Source organism: Arvicola amphibius, chromosome 8, assembly GCF_903992535.2.
Source record: "Arvicola amphibius chromosome 8, mArvAmp1.2, whole genome shotgun sequence".
Lineage (NCBI taxonomy): Eukaryota > Metazoa > Chordata > Mammalia > Rodentia > Cricetidae > Arvicola > Arvicola amphibius.
Window position 1 is genome coordinate 8,539,645 of NC_052054.1, and position 20,560 is coordinate 8,560,204.

Consider the following 20,560-nt stretch of genomic DNA (forward strand, 5'->3'; position numbering starts at 1 on the left):
GCAAGAAGTCCCTGGGGGTTCCTTATTTTCTGGTGCCATCAAGTGGTAGGTTTGCTTCTTTTTTTTTTTAAACTAGATGTTGCTTGGCAGGCTGTGTGGCAATCTATGCTCAGATAAGTTTATGTCATGAAACACTCTATTTGGAAACTGGAGACATGGCTCAGTCAGTAGAGTGCTTCCCATGTAAGCAGGAGGACCTGAGTTTAGAACCCAGTCACCCAGGTTAATAGTCTATAATCCCAGCACTGGGGAAGTAGAAACAAGAGATCCCTGAGGCTGGACAAGAAGTGGAGATGATGGTGCAGAAAAGCAAAATGGTTATCCACCCAGACTAGACGGAATCGATAACATTTCACAGTCTAGGCAAGAGCAGAATATACTTGTTGTCGTTTAACTATAGGGTGAGTCCTGAACTCTTGAGTAAGTTATAGCTGCTGTTCTTAAGAAGCAGAATTGGGAGTAGAGGTTGGTTCAGTGGGTAGCGTGCTCGCTTAGCAGATTTGAAGGCCTGGGCTCCATTCACCCCTAGCACTGACTGCATAAAACTGAGCATGGCCATGCATGATGTAATCCCAGTACTCGGTAGGAGGGGTCAGGAGGATGAGAAGTTCAAGGTGGTCCTTGTCTGCATAGTGAGTCTGAGGCCCCCTGGGCTACAGAAGGCTCTATCTCAAAACAAAACAACAACACAAATAGTGGAATTTTCACACTTGTGTTGTCTGTGCCTGTAACCTAGAGTCTGCAACAGAACTGCTGCTAGTTCAAGTCCATTCTGGACTACACAGTGAGCCGCAGGCCAGCCTGGGCTCCAGAATGAGACCCTGCTGTCGTGGGGTATTCACCAGAGAGGGCTGTTTGAGTCAACAGAAAATCCTTACTAGCTGGTGGGGGACCATACTGGATGTTCAGTGTAGCCATAAGCCTTTCTCGAGATGAGATTTTAGGCTCAGAAACCATGTCCTGGGTTGTCATGTTTCAGCTGACCAGAACAGTCAGCCAGAAGCAGAACTACAGAAGGCAAAAGCAAGGTCAGTGCTTTGAGAGACTTCCCCAGAACTGTGGACTGCTATGGCCTTTGTTTAATTTTGGCAGGTGGTGCCATCTACGTCCTACAGCCTGAATAGTACTTCCATCATGGAGTCTGTTGTGCTAAGGAATGGAGGCCTACTAAGTTCTGGGGATCTGTTACACCTCAACAATGGATGATGATAGCATTGGAGGATGGCAAGGGGTAGGGCATGACTGCATTGTGAGAGTTTTAGCTCTTGTTAAGGTTTGGATATGCGATGTCCCCTGAGGCAAACACATTGAAGGCTCATTTCCCAGCTGGTGGAACTGCTGGAAAATGGTGGGGACTTTAAGAGTGAGGCTCAGAGGACAAAGGTCCCCGGGGGCATGCTCTTGAAAAAGTACGTATCACTGGTCCTCTTGCCTCACTGTCCTGCTTCTTGGATGGGCATGCTTGCTCCCTGCCATGGTGATTTGTCTTATGCTGGGTCCCAAAACATTACAGACAAGTACGACAGGCTGAAACCTCTGAAACCATGAGCCAAAGAAACCTTCCCTCCTACGACTGTAATGTCTCAGTTATTCTGTCACTGCAAAGGAAGGCTGACTCAGAAAACGTTGCCACTGAGAGGGGACATCGCCAAGACTTTTCTTGTTGCTGTGTGTGGCGCAAGTCTTTGAAAACTGGTGAGGGGTGGACATTTAGGAAGACTTGGAGATGCAAGGTAGAGAAAGCCTAGAATCCTGGTAGTGGAACTTAATAGGTGATTGGGGTTTGAGTTTGAAAGATCTGAATTCTGAAAGGAATATACACAGCAGACCATGTTTACAAGGGTGAGATGGGAATGTACTCTTTTGAGAGCCAGGCTGGAGACCATCTGTGTTACATTTGGGCCAGCACCTTGTCTACGTTTTGTCCATGTCCTTGGACTCAATGAGGCTGAATTTAAAGATGACAAATTAGGCTGGGTGGTGGTGGTGCATGCTTTTAGTCTCAGCACTTTGGAGGCAGAGGCAGGCAGATCTCTAATGTGGGATTCCCCTCTGTATGCCGTGAATATGTTTTATTATCATTGGTTAATAAAAAAGCTGCTTTGGCCTGTGGCAGGACAGAATAGAGCTAGGTGGAGAAAACTGAACTGAACGCTGGGAGAAAGAAGGCAGAGTCAGTGAGAAGCCATGTAGTCTCTGCAAGAGACAGATGCTAGATGCCAGATGGAACCTCACTAGTAGGCCACAACCACATGGTAGTACACAGATTAATAGAAATGGGTTAATTTAAGTTGTAAGAGCTAGATAGAAATATGTATGAGCTAATAGGCCAAGCAGCATTTTAATTAATAAAGTTTCAGTGTGATTATTTCGGGCCTGGGCTGCCAGGAAACGAACAAACAGCCTCTGTCAACAAATTAGCACCCACCATCTGGGACACAGATCCACATAAGACCTAAAAAAGCTTAAAGAAAGAAAAGAGGGCTTCTAGGTCCACAGAAACAGGAGTTAATTGGAACTTGTTGATAGCCGCATATTTTTAGGCAGGCTGTTTCCTGGTGGCAGGCAGAAGTACAGCTCCTTTAAGAGGTTTCCTGATTCAGCTTCAGTGGCAAAAGTTGCATGGTTTCTTTCAGATCTGACTTTCTGGGTCCTCCTGGCAGAACAAACTCTGGCTGTTTCAGGAAGTCCTGCATTTAAATGGGGTTTGTGAGCAGAGTGCTATACCTTGCTTAATGGCAACATAGACCCCACTATGTGCCTGAAAATGGGACTGTGAGCATGGTTCCCAGAGGCAGTGAATAAACCTCTGCCATGTTGGACTGGGCAGAGCCAAAAGGCAAAGCAGCCTTAGTCCTTAGCTGCTTAGCATTTTAAGAAGTGATCCTAGTCAGAAAAGGATTACAGATACGCAATAAAGACAAATTCAGATGAAAATGACCTCTAAATGGGTCACAGTGTTTTAAAAAATGTATGTAGGCTTTGGAAAGAGAAGAAAAAATAGTTATAAAAAGAAGTAAATGGTTTTTAAAAAATAAAACAAAGTCTTTAAAGAGACAGAGTACAGTCATAGATTAAAGGAGTAAAGAAAAATAAGCCATGTAAAGATAGAATATACACAAAGAGTCTGGAATATATATATGTGTGTGTGTGTGTGTGTGTATGTGTGTGTATGTGTGTGTTGTTATGTTTTCATTAAATTTTTTGACTGTGAATGAGCTAAGTACAGAGACATTTCATTGTATGGGCTGCTAAACTAAACCAACATATATACTTTAAAGGTATCTTGACTTTAAAATTTGGGTCTAAGGAGATGTTGCCTTGGAAAAGAGGTTCTGCTTTTGTTTCCATAGAGGATGAGAACCTGTGGATTCCTTCCAGACTAATATGGCTTGATGCATCAAGACCCCTGAAAGGTCTCCATGGACCCCAAAATTACTTCAACCAACAAAAAGCAGGAAGCAGTTTGAAGAGAACTATGCCCAAATTTCCAAAAGTTTTTTATAAATGTTTGTTTACATTTAAAGTGGAGATATTCTATAAAGATGAATACTTTGCATTGGTATGCTTCTTGGTTTTTTTATACAAATTTAAGGTCAATTTTGTTATATTTCTGCTCTTGATTAAGATGTTGTGTTTGTGCAGATCATTTAAAATGTAATGTATAATCAAGAAATGCGTTAATAGATAGTAATATATAATAGTCAGGATTGTAGTCATGTTAGTTAGATTTTCTAGATATACAGAGATATATTTTAGATGGTTAGATATTCTTCAAACCTTTCAAAGGCTAACAAATTATGGCATTTAAATGTTTTAAGAACTTAGGACTTTCCATGACAATGAGACACATCTGCTCCTGGCAGCACCAATCTACTTCAAGAGTGTGATGGGCATTGAAGAGGCTCTTTATGGAATTTGTTAGACATTTGGGCAAGAAACTGCTCTTGCTTGAACTGCTTGATGTTATGCTGTATAAACTGAACATTCAGGACCCACAGAAAAATGACTGCTGAAGTTGCCTAAAGAAGGTGAGACAGTCCTTCAGGGTCCCTGCTTCTTGAAAGAGTCTGCCAGACATTCTGCAGAACACAGAAGAAAGTGATTGACAAACTGCCAATATAGGCGGAACTGTCTTTGAAATTTCCTGCTTCATGGAAAAGTATGCCAGATACTATGGGTCTGTAGGCTGAAGATGGATGCCCCAATGTTAAAGAAGAACTTTTCATTACTGTACAGGCAGCAAGATGTCTCTGTCAATTCTAGAGTTTCGGAAGTTGCTTACAATGCACTTCCTGTTTACTTAGGTAATATTATATCCTTCTGGAGTCTTTGATGGAGCTGAAGAACAAATAGTTATAGTTTTCCTTAGTTATGATAAAAGATAAAATAAAATCAATATTGTAACTGTAATTCTTGCTTGATACCTGTTTTTTTAATCATCTGACATTTTAGTCACATTATTTATTTTTTAATTTTATTGATTTTTATTGAGCTCTACTTTTTTCTCTGCTCCCCTCCCTGCCTCTCCCTTCCCCTTCAACTCTCTCCCAAGGTCCCCATGCTCCCATTTACTCAGGAGATCTTGCCTTTTTCTACTTCCCATGTAGATTAGATCTATGATATCTGTTTTGTTATATGTAATTTTACTATGTTAAAGTTAAAACCTTAATTTTTATTTAGACAGAAAAGGGGAGGTTATATGGGATTCCCCTCTGTATGCTGTGAATATGTTTTATTATCATTGCTTAACAAAGAAGCTGCTTTAACCTATAGCAGGACAGAATAGAGCTAGGTGGAGAAAACTGAACGCTGAGAGAAAGAAGGCAGAGTCAGTGAGAAGCCATGTAGTCTCTGCAGAAGACAGACGCTGGATGCCAGACAGAATCTCACCAGGAGACCACAACCATGTGGTAATACACAGATTAATAGAAATGGGTTAATTTAAGATATAAAATATCTTAAATAAGCTAGGAATATGTATAAGTTAATAGGCCAAGCAATGTTTTAATTAATATAGTTTCAGTGTGATTATTTCGGGCCTGGGCAGCCAGGAAACAAACAAGCAGCCTCTAACTACAGATCTTTGTGAGTTCGAGACCAGCCTGATCTACAGAATGAGTTCCAGGACAAGCTTCAAAGCTACACAGAGAAATCCTGTCCAAAAATAAATATAAATAAATAAGAAAGAAGAGAAAAGACGATAAATTAGTTTATTTAGCAAAGAGAATTTTAAGGAAGCACAAATGGTGTTATAGATATTTCTGGTTGCTTTTAGCCAAATTTATAGTAAGAATAATGGGCAAAGGCATGATGGGGAGATTAGAAAAACTTGTACTTTGATCCAAAAGAACCTCATATAAAGGTGGGGGCCAGGCCAGCGAGCCTACTCCAGTAGAGTAATAGGATGTCCTAGCAAGCCTGGACCTTTGTGCAAGCTCCAGAACTCACGGTGGCTGGAGAGAACCAACTTTTGGAAGTTGTTCTCTGTCCACACACATACACATGTGTCCAGACTCACTCATACACTTCACACACACATAAGAGCACATACACGCATATACAGACAATGAGAATTACTGTTATTATAATTACTATTATTCTCATTATCACTACACATTTTAAAGAGAAGCCTGAAGTGCCAGGAGCTGCAAGTGGTGACCTCTGACCCACAGTCAAGGCTTGCCCACAGTCAACTTTCTTTGGTCTGCTAACCAACCGCAGTACTTTCTGTAGGGCCTATGGCTGGTCGCTTCCTTACCTGCTTCTGGGGACTGTGAAGTAAGTGTCTTCCCTCATGACAGTCATTCCCATGTCTCTGTATCTTGCAGAGCTCACTGAAGCTAGTCCGGGGGGGGGGGGGGGGTGAGTATAATGGATTAATTCCAGGGCTGGGAGGCTGAGGCAAGATTCCAACTTCAAAAAAATATCTCAAAGCAAAAGAAGAACCATGAAAGTAGAATCTGGGCATGGTGTACACATTTGTGACCCACCTAAGAGGTGGAGGCAGGAGAATTAGGAATTCGAGGTGAACTCGTCCTTAGGAGACCTTGTCCATGAGCCAACAAACTCGGAGAGCATTGGAACAAGGTCCCATCAGCTTTGCCACGTAGTATTAACTAGAATGGAGTCAGTTTCCCCCCACTTAAGGAGGAGGGAGCACAAAGGCTGTGACTCACGTGGAGGGTGGATTCTTCCACAAATACCATCGACTTTTTAAAAGAATCCTCAAGTAGGACGGGCAAGATGACTCAGCGAAGAGGCACTTGCCACCAAGCCTGACAACCTGAGTTTGATCCCCAGGACCCACATGGTAGAAGAGAACAACTCCTAAAAGCTATTCCCTGAGGCCACATGTGTACCATGACACACGTGTGTGCACACACTAGCTGCTAGAGCTAGCTAGCACCGCCATCTTCCCTCAAAGCCTCTTTCCTTCCTCCTTCTTCATGTATCAGGAAAACAGGACACTGCTACAGCCCCAAGAAAGGACACACGGTCTGAGACAGGGCCAGCAACTCCGCGCTCCACTCCCCAGCCAGCATAACCCTGGCAACAGCACTTTTTATTCTAGCGGCCCACCTCCCCACATGTAGCCCTGATCACCATGTCTTCTGGCCATTGTCTGTAACAGAGAGGTGGGAAGGGTCATTATCTGAGCGGGAATAAACTGAGAAAGCCCACAGTACCTGTCCCGGCTGGTGGTCTGAGAGCTGGTGCCTGCGGGTTTGCCGCCCCACCCCCACCCCCCCCACCCCCCCACCCCCGCCCACGGAGAGCAGAGATACAGGAAGCGGAAGTGAAAGGGATGGTAGGCTCTACAACCAGAGCACTGGGGTGCGCTTCCAGCTCACTAACAACCTGTAAGTGATGGAATGTCAGGCTCCTATTGGAGCAGATCTGGATAGTTCCCCATTATCCAGGAACGGATTCAAACTACCAAGAGTGTCCAGTGATCATTGGTTTGACTGACAGGTCTCAGAGGAACACTGGCCCCGCCCTCTGCCCTCGGGGCTTGCCAGCAGGAATCTAAATTTCACTGGCCAGATATAAGTCCAAAATAAGACCCTGAGAACAGACTGGTGCCAGACTGGTGTGGGCTCTTTCAGCCTTCCAGAACCTTCTTGTCTGCTGGACAGAGCCTGTGAACCAGCAGAAATATCAAGCCCTAAGGGAAGAGCGAAAGATCACCACCGTGGCTTCCCACCGACTGACCGTGAGTGCTCCCCCTTGTCCCTTCCAGAAAGATCTCTGTGACGGAGTATACAGGAAGCCTTCCTCCTCCCCAGGCCTCTGCAAAGAGGGCCACGGTGGGAAGAAAGAGAGTCTGTTCCGGAGAAGCTCCCAAGGGCCACCTTGGGGCTGGATGTCCTTTGAAAGAGGGGTCTTCTGGTTTGCCTGCAACCACAGAGGCTCCCCTAAGAGCACTGTAAAAAGTTAAAAGGCCACCTAATGATCCTGTCCCATGTATGCGTGGGTGTGCTCACAGGTGCGTGCACAGCATGCAGGATGCTGGGTCTGCATGCCCACTGAGTGATACTTGGCTTGGAACACTGAACCGGCCCCAGAAATAAAATGAGGCTCTGTTCTATTTTGTGGTCTCCTACCAGGATATTGTCATACAGATATGAGCACACTGAACTCCCGCAGAGCGTGTTTGAGTGACTGGATCTGAGAGCCAGAATGAGAGACTGATAGAAATCATTAGAAAAGACCAATATAACGTGTTCTGGACGCCTGGCTATAGATCCAAACTAGGGTGAGGGAAGCTTTGCCCACTCTGAAGATGAGGTCAGCTTCTCCTTGGAATGCCCTTCCCTGCTGTGCCTTCCCTGCAGTGAGAACTCCCAGGGATAGCTACAGACAGTGTTGACTGAGGTAGACATATCCACATCCAGACAGGAGATCGGAGAGTGCCTGGATCGGAAATGGTATTGGTAGCAGGTTGGGGAACTGAGGTGGGTCACAGAGCCCTACATATTAAATGACGATGGCCTCCAACCTCACTGGGTTCCTTAGCAATCATATGGAATCAGCCAATCAGAATGCTTAGTATAATAGTACTTATTTGTTCTGCTCTCGTCTACTTTCTCTGTCTCTCTATCTCTGTTGCCAGGATCCATGAGATTAGAATTCCAGGATTTTCTCTCTCTCTCTTTGATCTTTTGGTCTTCTGAGACAGGGTTTCTCTGTGTAGCCTTGGCTGACCTGGAACTCACATAGATCCACCTGCCTCTACCTCCCCAGTGCTGGAATTTAAGGCATGTGCCACCACCACCTGGCTCTACTTTTTCTCTTAAATTATGCTTTGTTCCTGTGACCAGAATATTAAGACGTTCAACTGAAGTAAGTTCCTTTTTGTGTACTGATATGCTCGGATCCAGGCAGAGTGGCCAGTTTGGCCAAGGCTACACAGTCAGACCCATTCCCTTATTTGTTCAGACGTCTATGGCAGCATAGTCAGGAGCATGAGCTCACTTAACTGCTGCTCCGCACTTAGCACTGGGCTCCAGGCAGGCTGCTGCAAGTGGCTTCCCCGGTGGCTCCTGTCTATGACAAAGATACCCTGTGGGATCTTCCTGCCCCCACCCCCCCTAATTCTGCTCTTACCCTAGGCCCTCAGACAGGTTGTGACAGGGAACTTAGTGAAGAGGAGGAGAAGGGAGGAGTGGGGTTTGAGTGGGAAGGGTCTGTACTCAGCTGTATTGGGACCAGCCCTTGAGAAGCCAAACTGGCCTATTGGAGGTCTGCCCTTTACCTGGAGAAGACCAATAGGAGCCACAGAGAAGATCAATGCACGTTTACGGCCAGCAAGGACCCCAATTTTCACGAGTAGAGAATGCAAGCCAAGCATGTAGAACACTAGAACATTCTGCCCAAGAAGAAACAAAATATCGAGACTGGACCCCACTTGCTAAGCCCTAAGTCGTCCAGTTAAAACTTTCAGGTGTCTTCCCTGCCCCCACCATCAGGTTAGTGAATTTTGTTTTATTTGAGAAAAATGATCAATACAGCAAAAAGCTTCACTGTTCAAGTTCTCGCTTGTATGGCTTCAAAAAAAAAAGTCTTTAAAAAATAATTCTATTCTTGTTTGAGAATTTTGCATGCATACAGTGTAATTTTATCATGTTTACTCCTACCTCTCCCCTAACTCCTCTCAGGTACACTCCCCCTCTCTTCTCCCAACTTTTTGTCCTTTTTTTTTTTAATGACACACTGAGTCCAGTTTGAGCTGTCCATATGGGTGTGAGGCCACCCACTGGAGCATAGCTGACCTAGCGGGTCACAACCTTAAAGAAAGGCGGCCCCCCTCCTCCAGCAGTCATCAATTGTCATTGGTTCTTCAGCGAGGAGTGCTGGTTTGTGAGCCCCTCCCCACTCTATTCTAGAACGTTGATACTGCACGTAGCTGCTCAGTCTCTTTGAGCCTCGCCCAGCCTCTAACTCCCTAGACACCCGATTATGACACTGACTTCTGATATCCCTGCCCCTACCTCCTGAGTACTGAGATTACAGGTATAAAACACAATGCCCAGTTTATGTGGGGCAGGAGCTCGAACCCAGGGCATCGTGAGAGATAAAGAAGCACACTACCAAATGACCCACAGCCTTAGTCCTGGAGACGGCCAGTCTGGTGACCTGCATGTCTACACTCTGTGCCAAGCACCGAGAATAAAGTACTGTAAAGAATGAAATCTAGGGCTGCGGAAATGGCTCTGTCTATAAGGACCAGCGTTTGGAGTCCCAGAAGCCATTTAAAATCTGGAGAGTGCAGTGGCTGCCTAAAATCTCAGTGCTGGTGAGGCAAAGACAGGATCCCTGGTACAGCTGGCTGGATTGTGGAAGTCCAGGTTCAGTGAGACCCTGTGACCTGGTTTGTTTTCAACTGCTGTAGTAGTGACCATAACCAAAAGCAACACTGATGTGGGAGTCCCCTCTGTATGCTGTGAATATGTTTTATTACCATTGGTTAATAAAGAAGCTGTTCCGGCCTATGGAAGGGCAGGATAGGACTAGGCAGGAAAACCAAATCTGAGCCCAAAGCCAGTGTTCGTGTCTATTATGCTTTTCTGACTGAAAGTCTCTCAGTTCCTCATGAGCAAGTGTTGAAGCCACCCATCCCAAGGAAGAAGATCTGACTCTCGGCGCTCAGAGTCCATGCCCACAGCTCTGTCCACTCTTCAGACACTGACCACAAGTCCCAGCTGCTTCATCTGTGCTTCTGACCCGCGAGCCTAAGTCAGGGTTCTGTGGGTTCAATTCATTGCCCTAACAGATTGTAGAACTCAGCAGGAACCATAGCAGTGAATTGCAAAGGTTGTCACAATGGCTATAGATGGACAGGTATGAAATGAGACGGATGGTGGAGGGACACAGCTTCCATGCCCTCTCTGCCCCTGCCTGAGGAATCTCCACATCTTCTGTTTGCTGGAAGCTCTCGGAACCCTGTTTTTGGGGACATGATCATTGTCCACTAGTGGTCAGCTCAACATCCAGTAGGCCCTCTCCTTCCCTGCAGGTTGAACACTGGACCTTCCAGGCACCAACTCCATCCTGAAGCTCTTAAGGGGGCAGTCAGCCATCAGTCACTGTGTACAAAGTAACACTACTGTGGAAATCCCACGCATGTTTAAGAGTTGGACACCAGGGGAAGAATGGAGTCCCAACAGAAAATCCACAATGGCAAAACCAGTTATCACTCGGGTTAAGTCATAATCTTCTGACTGCTTTGGGAAATCCTGCTGAGTCTCCAGAAATATACATTCTGAGTTGCTAGGGGAGACTGAAAAAGCATCTTTTGAAACCATGTCTAGCTGGGTAGTGGTGGCACACGTCTTTAATCCCAGCACTCAAGAGGCAGAGGCAGGTGATCTCTGTGACTCTGAGGCCAGGATGAGCTACAAAGCAAGTCCTAGGACATCCAGAGCTGTTACACAGAGAAACCTTGACTCGAAAAGCTATGATATGTAGATGATAGATAGCGAAAGAGAGAGAGGTAGGTAGATAGATGGATGGATAGATAGATGGATGGATAGATAGATAGATAGATAGATAGATAGTAGATAGGACAGTGTCTGTCTGTAAAGAAGAGACTGCTGTCCTTTATGGTTGAGTCTATAAAGAGCAACCCGGGATGTCCTCCCTCTGCCCATGCTTCCTGAATTGCTCCCATGCTTCAGCTGGTGGTGGCGAGGGCATCCTTTGGGCAATAGGGAACACTGAGGAAAGAAGAGGTAGGAATTAAGCAGTCGCAGCATCTAACCACACTTGGGGACCCAGGCTGTCCTGGGGCTGGAGATAAGAGTCCTTCCATGACTGTCCACTCTCCATAGCCTCCTCCTCTGTGGGCTCCAGCTCAACAGAAACTCCTCCTCAATCTAGCCCCTCCCACCTTTCCCAAGGGAATGACATCTATTGTCAAAGAGAGAAGCATACGACTGTCCATTAGCTGTGTTTACCAGTGAATTGGCAGAGTGTGGCTACAAACTGCAGACCAAGACATGGGAACAGGAGACTAGCTAAAGAGAGATGTGGCAGGAAAGATAGGCAAAACTCTACCCACACTGTACTTGTGCTGGCTGTGTGTGTGTGTGTGTGTGTGTCTATCTCTTGTCTCTGTCTTTTCCACTTTCTGTGTGTATGCCAGGGTGTATGATGGTGTGCGTGGATGTGTGGGTTCCTGACTATGCAGGCACCTATGTGTGACAGAGGACGATACTAGATGTCTCTCTCAGTCACTTCTCCATCTCGTTTTTAAAGACAGGGTTTCCCAGTGATTGCAGCCTGACCGGTGGGCCACTGAGTCCCCAGCATCTGTCTATCCCCACCACCTGGTGCTGGGGTTATGAATAGATGCTGCCATACCCAGATTTTTTTTTGGGGGGGTATTGAGACAGTCTTTCTCTGTGTAACAGCCCTAGCTGTCCTGAACTCACTCTGTAGACCAGACTGACCTCGATCTCACGGAGATCCACCTGCTTCTGCCACCCAAGTGCGGAGATTAAAGGCATGTGCCACCACCACCCAGCACCAAGCCCAGATTTTTATGTTAATGCTGAGGATCTACATTCAGGTTCTCATGCTGGCACAGACATTTTTCTGGGCAATCTCTCCGGCCACGGTTTCTTCATCATTGTTGTATTTCATCTATCTTTAAGAAAAAAAAATCCTATTCCTGATTCTGTCACCTAGTTCTAGTGAGAACTCTTAGAAGTAAGAAACACAGTGTGCTAACCCATAGAGCCAGAAAAAATGAAGAATTGTTGTAGATGCTAGTAACTGGGGCCCAGGGTAGAAATTAGCCCTGGTGTTAGTGGGGGGGATGTAGACATTTTGGTCTGTTGGATGGAGAAGCGAAGAGGGGAGAATGGGGCAGGGGATACAGACGGTGTGGAGACACAGCAGGGCACTCTGGCTTACCTCATCCCTCATGTGGGAGAGAGTCTCCCCAGTGATATAGAACCATCTTCCGATGCTGAGGAGATGACAACTGTCACTGTCTTCCGTTTGTGACCACAGGAGACCACAGAGAAAGACATTTCCCAAGAATGGAGCCACTGGCAACAACCTTTTGTCCTCTGGAATCCACACAGTACACAGGAAACGAATCCCTAAATGAAACCACCTGGTCTTCAAAGCAAGTGGTTGACTATAGCTATATTTCTGTCTCCCTGGTGATTTGTATGCTGGGCCTGACTGGGAACGGACTTTTGATATGGTTCCTCGTCTTCTGTGTCAAGAGGAAGCCATTCACCATCTACCTCCTGCATCTCGCCATTGCCGACTTCATGGTTCTCCTCTGCTCGTCCGTCATTCAGCTAGTGAACACCTTCCACATCCATGACATCACCTTGCTGAGCTATGCCATCTTCCTCATGATCTTTGGCTACAACACGGGCCTACACCTCCTCACAGCCATCAGCGTGGAGCGATGCCTCTCAGTGCTTTACCCGATCTGGTACCAGTGCCGGCGCCCAAAGCACCAGTCTGCCGTGGCCTGTGCACTGCTGTGGGCCCTCTCTGTTCTCGTGTCTGGGTTGGAAAACTTCTTCTGCATCCTGGAAGTGAAGCCCCGATTCCCAGAATGCCGTTACGTGTACATATTTTCCTGTATCTTGACATTCCTGGTCTTTGTGCCTCTCATGGTCTTCTCCAATCTAATCCTCTTCATCCAGGTCTGCTGTAACCTGAAGCCACGCCAACCTGCCAAGCTCTACGTGATCATCATGACCACGGTCATCCTGTTTCTCGTCTTCGCCATGCCCATGAAGGTGTTGCTTATCATCGGCTACTATTCCAACTCAACAGACGAGTCTGTCTGGAAATCCCTCCCTTACCTGACCATGCTGTCCACCATCAACTGTAGCATCAACCCAGTTGTCTACGTTGTGGTAGGCAGTCTGAGCAGGAAGAGGAGACGGAAGTCTCTGAAAGAAGCCCTGCAGAAGGTCTTTGAGGAAAAGACAGCCGTGGGCTCCAGGGAGGATGTTGCACAGTTCCCTCCTCTTTCGTGACCTCCTGCTAGGATAGCCCCAAGGAAGGACGCCTGATGTTATCCCCGTGTGGGAATATAAGACTATTCTGAAACCACTTCGCTACCTTCCCACCTGGTGGTTCACCTAAAATGAAAGGGAAAATCCTTCATCCCTCCAGAAAGAAATGATAAGGAGACACCCTGCACACAGGACGCACTTGGCCACTGACAACGTGATGGGCTCATGGCTTTTGCCAGTCCTAGGGATTGGCTCTTGAGCGTCATACGTGCTGGGCAAGTTCTCTAGCACAGAGCTCTGACCCTGGCTTGACCTTGCCTTCCCAGCACAGAACTCCAGGTCCCAACCTTGTCTCACTTCATCTTCTCGTCACCCTTAGGAGCCACTGTTATTAATCTACTATCACAGATAAAGGTAAAAGGCTTAGTAAGGACTCGGAATATGGATGGTGCTGATCCAGACTGTGACCTAAGGAGTCTGACCCCCAAACCCACCCTTGAGACCATAAATCCCAGGGCAGTCTTTGAGAGGCACCAAAGCTATACTGTTGTCAGATATCACTCCTCACTTCCTCTCCCTTGGGTCTCCTCTTTCCATCTTGCCCTTTGAACGCTTCAGAAGAAAACAGGTCAGTACAGATAAGGGACACCTATACTACCTTACAAGCTTCTTCATTATTCATACACTGAGAAATTATCATGAGTCTAATTGAGAGATAGATGGGATGCCCCATGAGTCCTTTAAAGTTGTCATCCTGTAAGAGATTGGAGGGAGTGTTGGGCATTGGTGGTGCATGCTTTTAATCCCAGCACTTGGGAGGCAGAGGCAGGCAGATCTCAGTGAGTTTGAGGTCAGCCTGATCTCAGTGAGTTCCAGGACAGCCAGGACTGTTAAACAGAGAAACCCTGTCTTGAAAAACCAACCCCCCCAAAAAAAAAAGAAAAAGAAAAGAAAAAAGAATTAGAGAAAGCCTCAACAAGGAGGAGTGAAGCTTTGCTTAGGCATAGACATTTTCTCTTTATCTCCCTTCCTGCCTCCCCCTCCCACACCCCAAGTCTCCCTCCTCTGATTTTCTTCTAGCCTTACTTAGTTTTTTGAGAGACGATTTTACTATGTAGCTCAGTCTGGCCTCAAGTTTTCAATGCTGCTGCCTAGTTTCTGGGCGTAGGGATTACAGACACGTACACCATTCTGGTTACTTATCTCCACTCCGTTCCTGTCTTCTGCTTTCTTTTGCCTAAACATGAGGTGCTTACATACCCAGGAACAACATGCAATGCATCCTTCTGTAAAATGTGTACAAAACAAATCCATGCTTCTCCCTTGGTGACCCCAGCATGCAGCTATTACCTGACCTCCCTAACACACCATCCCTCACTCCTCAGCTCATTACTGAGCAGCTGATTGGAAATGCTGCTGCCAACACTTTTGAAATGGAGTGTTTTCTGTTTTTATTGCAAAGCAAACATTCTGCAGTAGTCCCAAGGCACAGTGGAACGACTTTGCTATTTTAAGGTCAGGCCCAGCTTCTTCTCAGCCCTATTTATAGATTTTGTTCATCGAGACATTTTCTTACCAATATAAACTCCCATAATGCAATTGGCTTTCATTAGATAAACCCTTAAATGTAAACCTGACAAACTGGGGTTATACTGAATGCTTTAGGATGCTGTGGCTTTGGGCCTGTTCCAACTATAGTGAGAAGTTCCAACTACAATAAATCATGAATTAGAAAATGTATTTTAATAAATATGACAGCAGGTTAATATCCCTTAATATTTGGAATGTTCCACTAAACCAAGAGTAAAAATGGTGGGATACCAATAGATAAATGGATAAATATTAAATGATGAACAATTTATAATCCCACTACAAACAAGCAAAAATGACCCATAATCAGAGGTGTTTGAATTCAGTAGTTACCAAAAATGCTAATTAAGACAACAGAATGGAGCCAGGCACATCCAGATCCATAATCAGAACACTCAGAGGTGGGGAAGCAGGGGGGATTCCTGTGAGTCTGAGGCCATCCTGACCCTCAAATAAATAATAAAATAAAATATCTGAATGCGTTTTAGCTCATACAAATGGCAAAGTCTAATAAATTGTTGTCTGTGTACGCATGGTGCTTGGGGAAGAAACCCAAGACCTCGCATGCCAGATAAGCACTCTGCCATGAGCTAGACTCCCTGCCAAGGGTGGATGTTACTAGTCAAGAACTGAGAGCAGCCTCTTTGGACACCAAGTCGCTACCTTCCTGGTTTCCACTCACTCCGACCTGAACTACGTTTGGTTTGTTGAATTTCATGCTGAGGAGAAAACTGAACCTTTCCTTTGGCTGCTGAGTTAGGAGGGTGTCTCGCCATTGACTCTGAACCGGGACTATAACCGTCCAAGCTCCTCAGTGACATCGCTATGAGAGACTGACGTCCTTGCCGGAAGAGCACAGGCTGACTGGACTCTGGCGGGAAGAAGGGCCGCTTCTGAGCTACAAGCCAGAAAGTATCGCCCCTTCCACGATTGCTGCCTTCCTTCAGAAACTTGCCCTTTGCTGGGTGTATCTGGCTTGCTCTGAGAAACGCCAGGAGAGGCTGTCCTGGTGACCCTCCCCCAGAATTTGACAATGGGATACAGCTGAGGAGAGCATCCCTCACAGCACAGCGCCCTCTCGATCCTAGGATCAGCTTCTACTACTGTGAAACCACCAAGGTGACCCAGACCGACAACCACTTTTCTCTTTCTAATGTCAGAAAAGCAGAGAAACAAACCTGCAACTCTAAAGCAGCCCCAGGGAGACTCCCTTACTCCCTGCCCCTGTCACTTGCAGTCTCCGATTTCAACCTCCAGGATTCTCTCTGCTCTGGGGAACCACTGCAGGGACAGAAGGAGTTAGAAATGGATGAAGTAATGAAAGCCCTAACCGGCTTGCAGGAGCTTCACCGGTTATGAGCAGGCTCTTTGAACAAGTTGGGAAGTCAGTCAGATCTGAGGCTCCACAGACTCTGCCCTTTCCTAACCCCGGTCACTTCAGGGCAAGTACTTTATTTCATATTCTGTTTCACTGGGAATCTGAGCAACACGGGCTGTCTCCAAAGGTATGTGTGTGTCTCTCTGTATTAGCATCTGTGTATTTAGGCAGCTGGAGCCAGGCTGGTGAGCCGGCTCAGTAGGCGAAGGTGCTTGCTGCTAAGCCTGGTGACCTGAGTTGGGTTCCACATGGTGGGGACAGAGGATCGACTTTTGCAACTTATCCCCTAACCTCCACATGTGGGCACCCACCCACCCACACAAATAAACAATGTAAATACTTAAAAATTGAATAGCAGAATTCAACCATAAAATGCCTTCGGTTCCATATAAGAGATAATGCCAAACGCTATTGCAACACTGTGACCGACTACTCACGTATAAACACTTACTGAGGATGCATGGCCTGTGCTCTTGTCTAAGGGGCCGGGAAAGGCACACAGCAAGCCTGTACTTGTCTGGAATCCCTCAGCCCCTGGGCTGCTCAATCATGAGGCCAGGACCTGTGCACCATCCTTCTCCAGCCCAGGAAGTTTCAGGCACCCAAGAGGTCCTCATCATCCAGAGGACCTGAGTTCAGTTTTTAGCACCCATATAGGATGATTCACAATTGCCTGTAACACCAGCTCCGGGGGATCCAGTGCCTCTGGTCTCTGACCTCTGACCTCCACAGGGTCCTGCGCTCACATGCTTACACCCCCCATACAGACACACATACATGCACACAACATACACATCATTAAAAATAATAAAAGGCAAACAAATCTTGCAAAAATGCCATCAGGCAGCGTTAGACATCCAGGTAGCCTTATTCTTTGCTGCAGCTGCCTGGCTCTCCCTGAGCTTAGTCAGGGAGGATCCACGGACGGTTCTCACACCTTCAGCTGCTGCAAAGCTCTTGACCTACGCTTGCCTCATGTGATAAGGATGCATCAGGGAGAAAAGGCAGAGTGAGCTAGCTCTCCTGTTCCTGCTTTTCTCTGTGTGCTTTCTCTGCCTCCAGGCGGTAGAAAAGGAGACAGCTGGCCCCAGCAGGCGTGGGCGGGCATGAGTCTCTCCCCTGCCCCGTCCACAGTCAATGTACTTGGACTCTTCTAGAAGTGGTGGCTGCCTTCCCAAGTTGAGGCCCCAAAGTGACTGAAGTGAGGGCAAAGGGAAGTACCAGGGGCAGGGTGGGCTCCTGAGTACGGAAGTGGCAGTCTCAGCGGTCTGGTCCCGCTGGTCCCCCGCGCTCACCACACATGCCCCAGATAAGTCTTGAGCGCACCTGGATAAACACACTGCCCTGAGCAACTGACAGCACAAAGAAGCAGGAAACAGACAACAACCCCTGCTTGCTGGGAGGGTTAGAATCGAGTGGCTATTTCAAGTTATATTTTAGTTTTTAGCTTTTTGGTTTTTATTATTATTAAGACAGGGCTTCACTATTTAGCCCTAGCTGACTTAGAAGTCACTTTGCAGCCTGGGCTGGCATCTACCTTACAGATATCTACCTGCCTCTGCTACCCCAATGCTAGGATTAATAGTCCTTAGCTTTCTTGAGACAAGTAACTCAGGTTGGTCTTGAACTCAGTAAGTAGTGGACGATGGCCTTTAACTCCTGATTCTCCTGTTTCCATCTCTCTAAGGCAACTTAAAACAGTCTATTTCAAGCTGGGTGGTAGTGGTGCACACCTTTAATCCCAGTATTTTGGGAGGCAGAAGCAGGCAGATCTCTGTGAGTTCAAAGCCAGTCTGGTCTACAGAGCGAGTTCTAGGACAGCCAAGGCTACAGAGAGAGAAACACTGTCTCAACAACAACAAACAAACAAACAAACAAAAACCGAAAACACAGTAGATTTGAGGCCAATCTAGGCTCCATGAGACCTTGGCCAGGGGCATCACTGGGTAAGGGGCTGAAGATTGTAGTGACATCGGGGACCCATAGACACTGACATGCAACGCTGCTGAAAATGTGAGTCCTTCACCCTCATAAGCTGCACAGGCCCTGTTTCCACAGGAGGCAGTTACAGGTGAGGCTGGGGTTTCAACGCATCAGAGGATATGTTCAGCCCTAAGGGTGGGGACCCGCTCAGAACCAAGGTGGCCACTGGGACCATACTGGCACCCAACTGAGGGCGGAAGAGAGCAGATGGACCTAGGCTGTGTGTCCGACCTGCCACTGCTCCTTGGGAAAGTCATGCTGGCTCCGTTTCTAAGCCCTGAGTCAGCATTTCCAGGTAAGAGCCTGGAGGACAAAGGCTGCCGTGACAGAAGTGTCACCACGAGACCGAGAACTCAGTACCTGCCCTTTGGTGGTTACCAGAGCATCTGACCTGCCAACCTGACTGGATGGGGTGCCACAGGAAAAAATAAAACAAACAAAACAGGATTCTGAGAGAGGTCAGGGAGGTGAATCCCACCGCATCAGGATCCTGTGGCCTCATACATAGCAGGGAGTGGGGACTCCTTAGATTGGTGGGAACGAATGTGACGAAGACACAAGGACCCAGCATGGCCCTGTCCAACACCTAGGAATCCAAGATGGCTGAAGTAAGGACCCGTGAAGGGATCTCTAGCAGCCAGCTCAGAGACAGCAGATAGGCTCACCTGAGAAGGTGGCAGCTGTTGCCACTCGCTGGCCTATCCAGAGAGTGCTGATGATGGGGCTGAGCGCCAAACCTCTGACTCAGCTCCCTGCTGGGAATCCATCCCGCTGTAGGAACCAGACCTGTTCAGTACTCCAGCCCCAGAGCAGGACGCCTGATGGAGACCCCCACTCAGACCTCTCGCCCTGTGGGGTCTCTTGCCCCTGTCTCCTGACAAGACCCCTCTCCAGTTCAAACTGTGTGTGGCTCCACCACACCCTACACACATGCCCTGGAACAACTAATCGTAGGTTCAGACCCCGTGCAGCTCAGTACCACTCATCAGTTCTCCCAACCTAGGGTTCAATACTTCATCTGTGGGAACGATGTGCTTTAGGGACATGGTGTCCATCACGGGAGGTCGCCATAGCAGCTATCGGCAGGAAAGGCCACGGTTATGACAGTTTTTGTTTTGTTTTGGAGTTTTGTTTTGGGCAGTTTTTTGTGTGGTTGTTTTGTTTTGTGACGTGGTTTCTCTGTGTAGCCCTGGCTGTCCTGGAACTTGCTTTTTAGACTAGGCTGGTCTTGAACTCACAGAGATCGGCCTGCCTCTACCTCCCAAGTGCTGGGATTAAAGGTGTACGCCAACACTGCCAGCTATGGTTCTTAAAATTTCATGCTTACCTTATGAGAATGCCCTGTTGTGTTTTGAGGAGCCCTCTGTTTGTCTCGCCCAAGAAGTACCACACGAGGGCCAGCCCACCGCCTGGGAAAGTGAAGACAGGGGACAAACTCCTGGCTTTTGTGTTGTCAGATGTATTTCATGGGCTGTCTTTCAACTCCATCAGCATGTATCTGTGACAGCAGGGCATCCGCTCTCCATCCCTAGGACTCCTCTGCCCACAGCCCTTCCCACACCACGTGACTTCACCGCAGTCTTAGTTAAGAACGCATGGTACATGAGTTTTGCACTGGTCGGGCTATCACTCCACAATAATAATTGCCGGAAACAGACCTGAGAAGGCCGTGTGCTCTGAACTACCATCTTCTTACTGTGAATGCAGAGCTTCCTGCACGTATGATGGTTTCATTAGGGGAAATTAAGGCTGACTGTTCCTCCCATAATGCCTCAGCATGTACCAGTCCAGCGGTAGTGTATCCTTGGGTTAGAGCATTTTTTAATTCTAAACAATTGCTTGATCCTAAAATCTTCTGGTTGAGTTGCTTAAATTTCATCTAAAAATGTATGGTGAGGGACTGGAGAGATTGCTCGGCGGTTAAGAGCAGCGGCTGTTCTTCCAGAGGACAGTTTAGTTAATTCCCAGTGCTGACATGTCAGCTCACAACTGTCTGTAACTCCAGTTCCAGGGGACCTGACACCCTCACACAGACATGCATGTAGGCAAAAAGCAAAAAACCCAATGTACATGAAATAAAATCATTTTTTAAAAAAATGTAGCATGAGTTTTGGTT

At 47.0% G+C, this 20,560-nt stretch overlaps 1 protein-coding gene across 1 annotated transcript; it reads left to right on the top strand.

The window, feature by feature from the left end:
* The first annotated feature begins 12,548 nt into the window (after positions 1–12,548).
* Positions 12,549–13,514, top strand: LOC119820286 (mas-related G-protein coupled receptor member H). The gene has a single exon (XM_038338420.1). It carries the CDS (start codon positions 12,549–12,551, stop codon positions 13,512–13,514), a length of 966 nt encoding a protein of 321 aa, XP_038194348.1.
* Positions 13,515–20,560: the final 7,046 nt, after the last annotated feature.

Bases quoted from the DNA above. Each gene is read 5' to 3' on its own strand.
- LOC119820286 (XM_038338420.1), top strand. From the start codon at position 12,549: ATGGAGCCACTGGCAACAACCTTTTGTCCTCTGGAATCCACACAGTAC.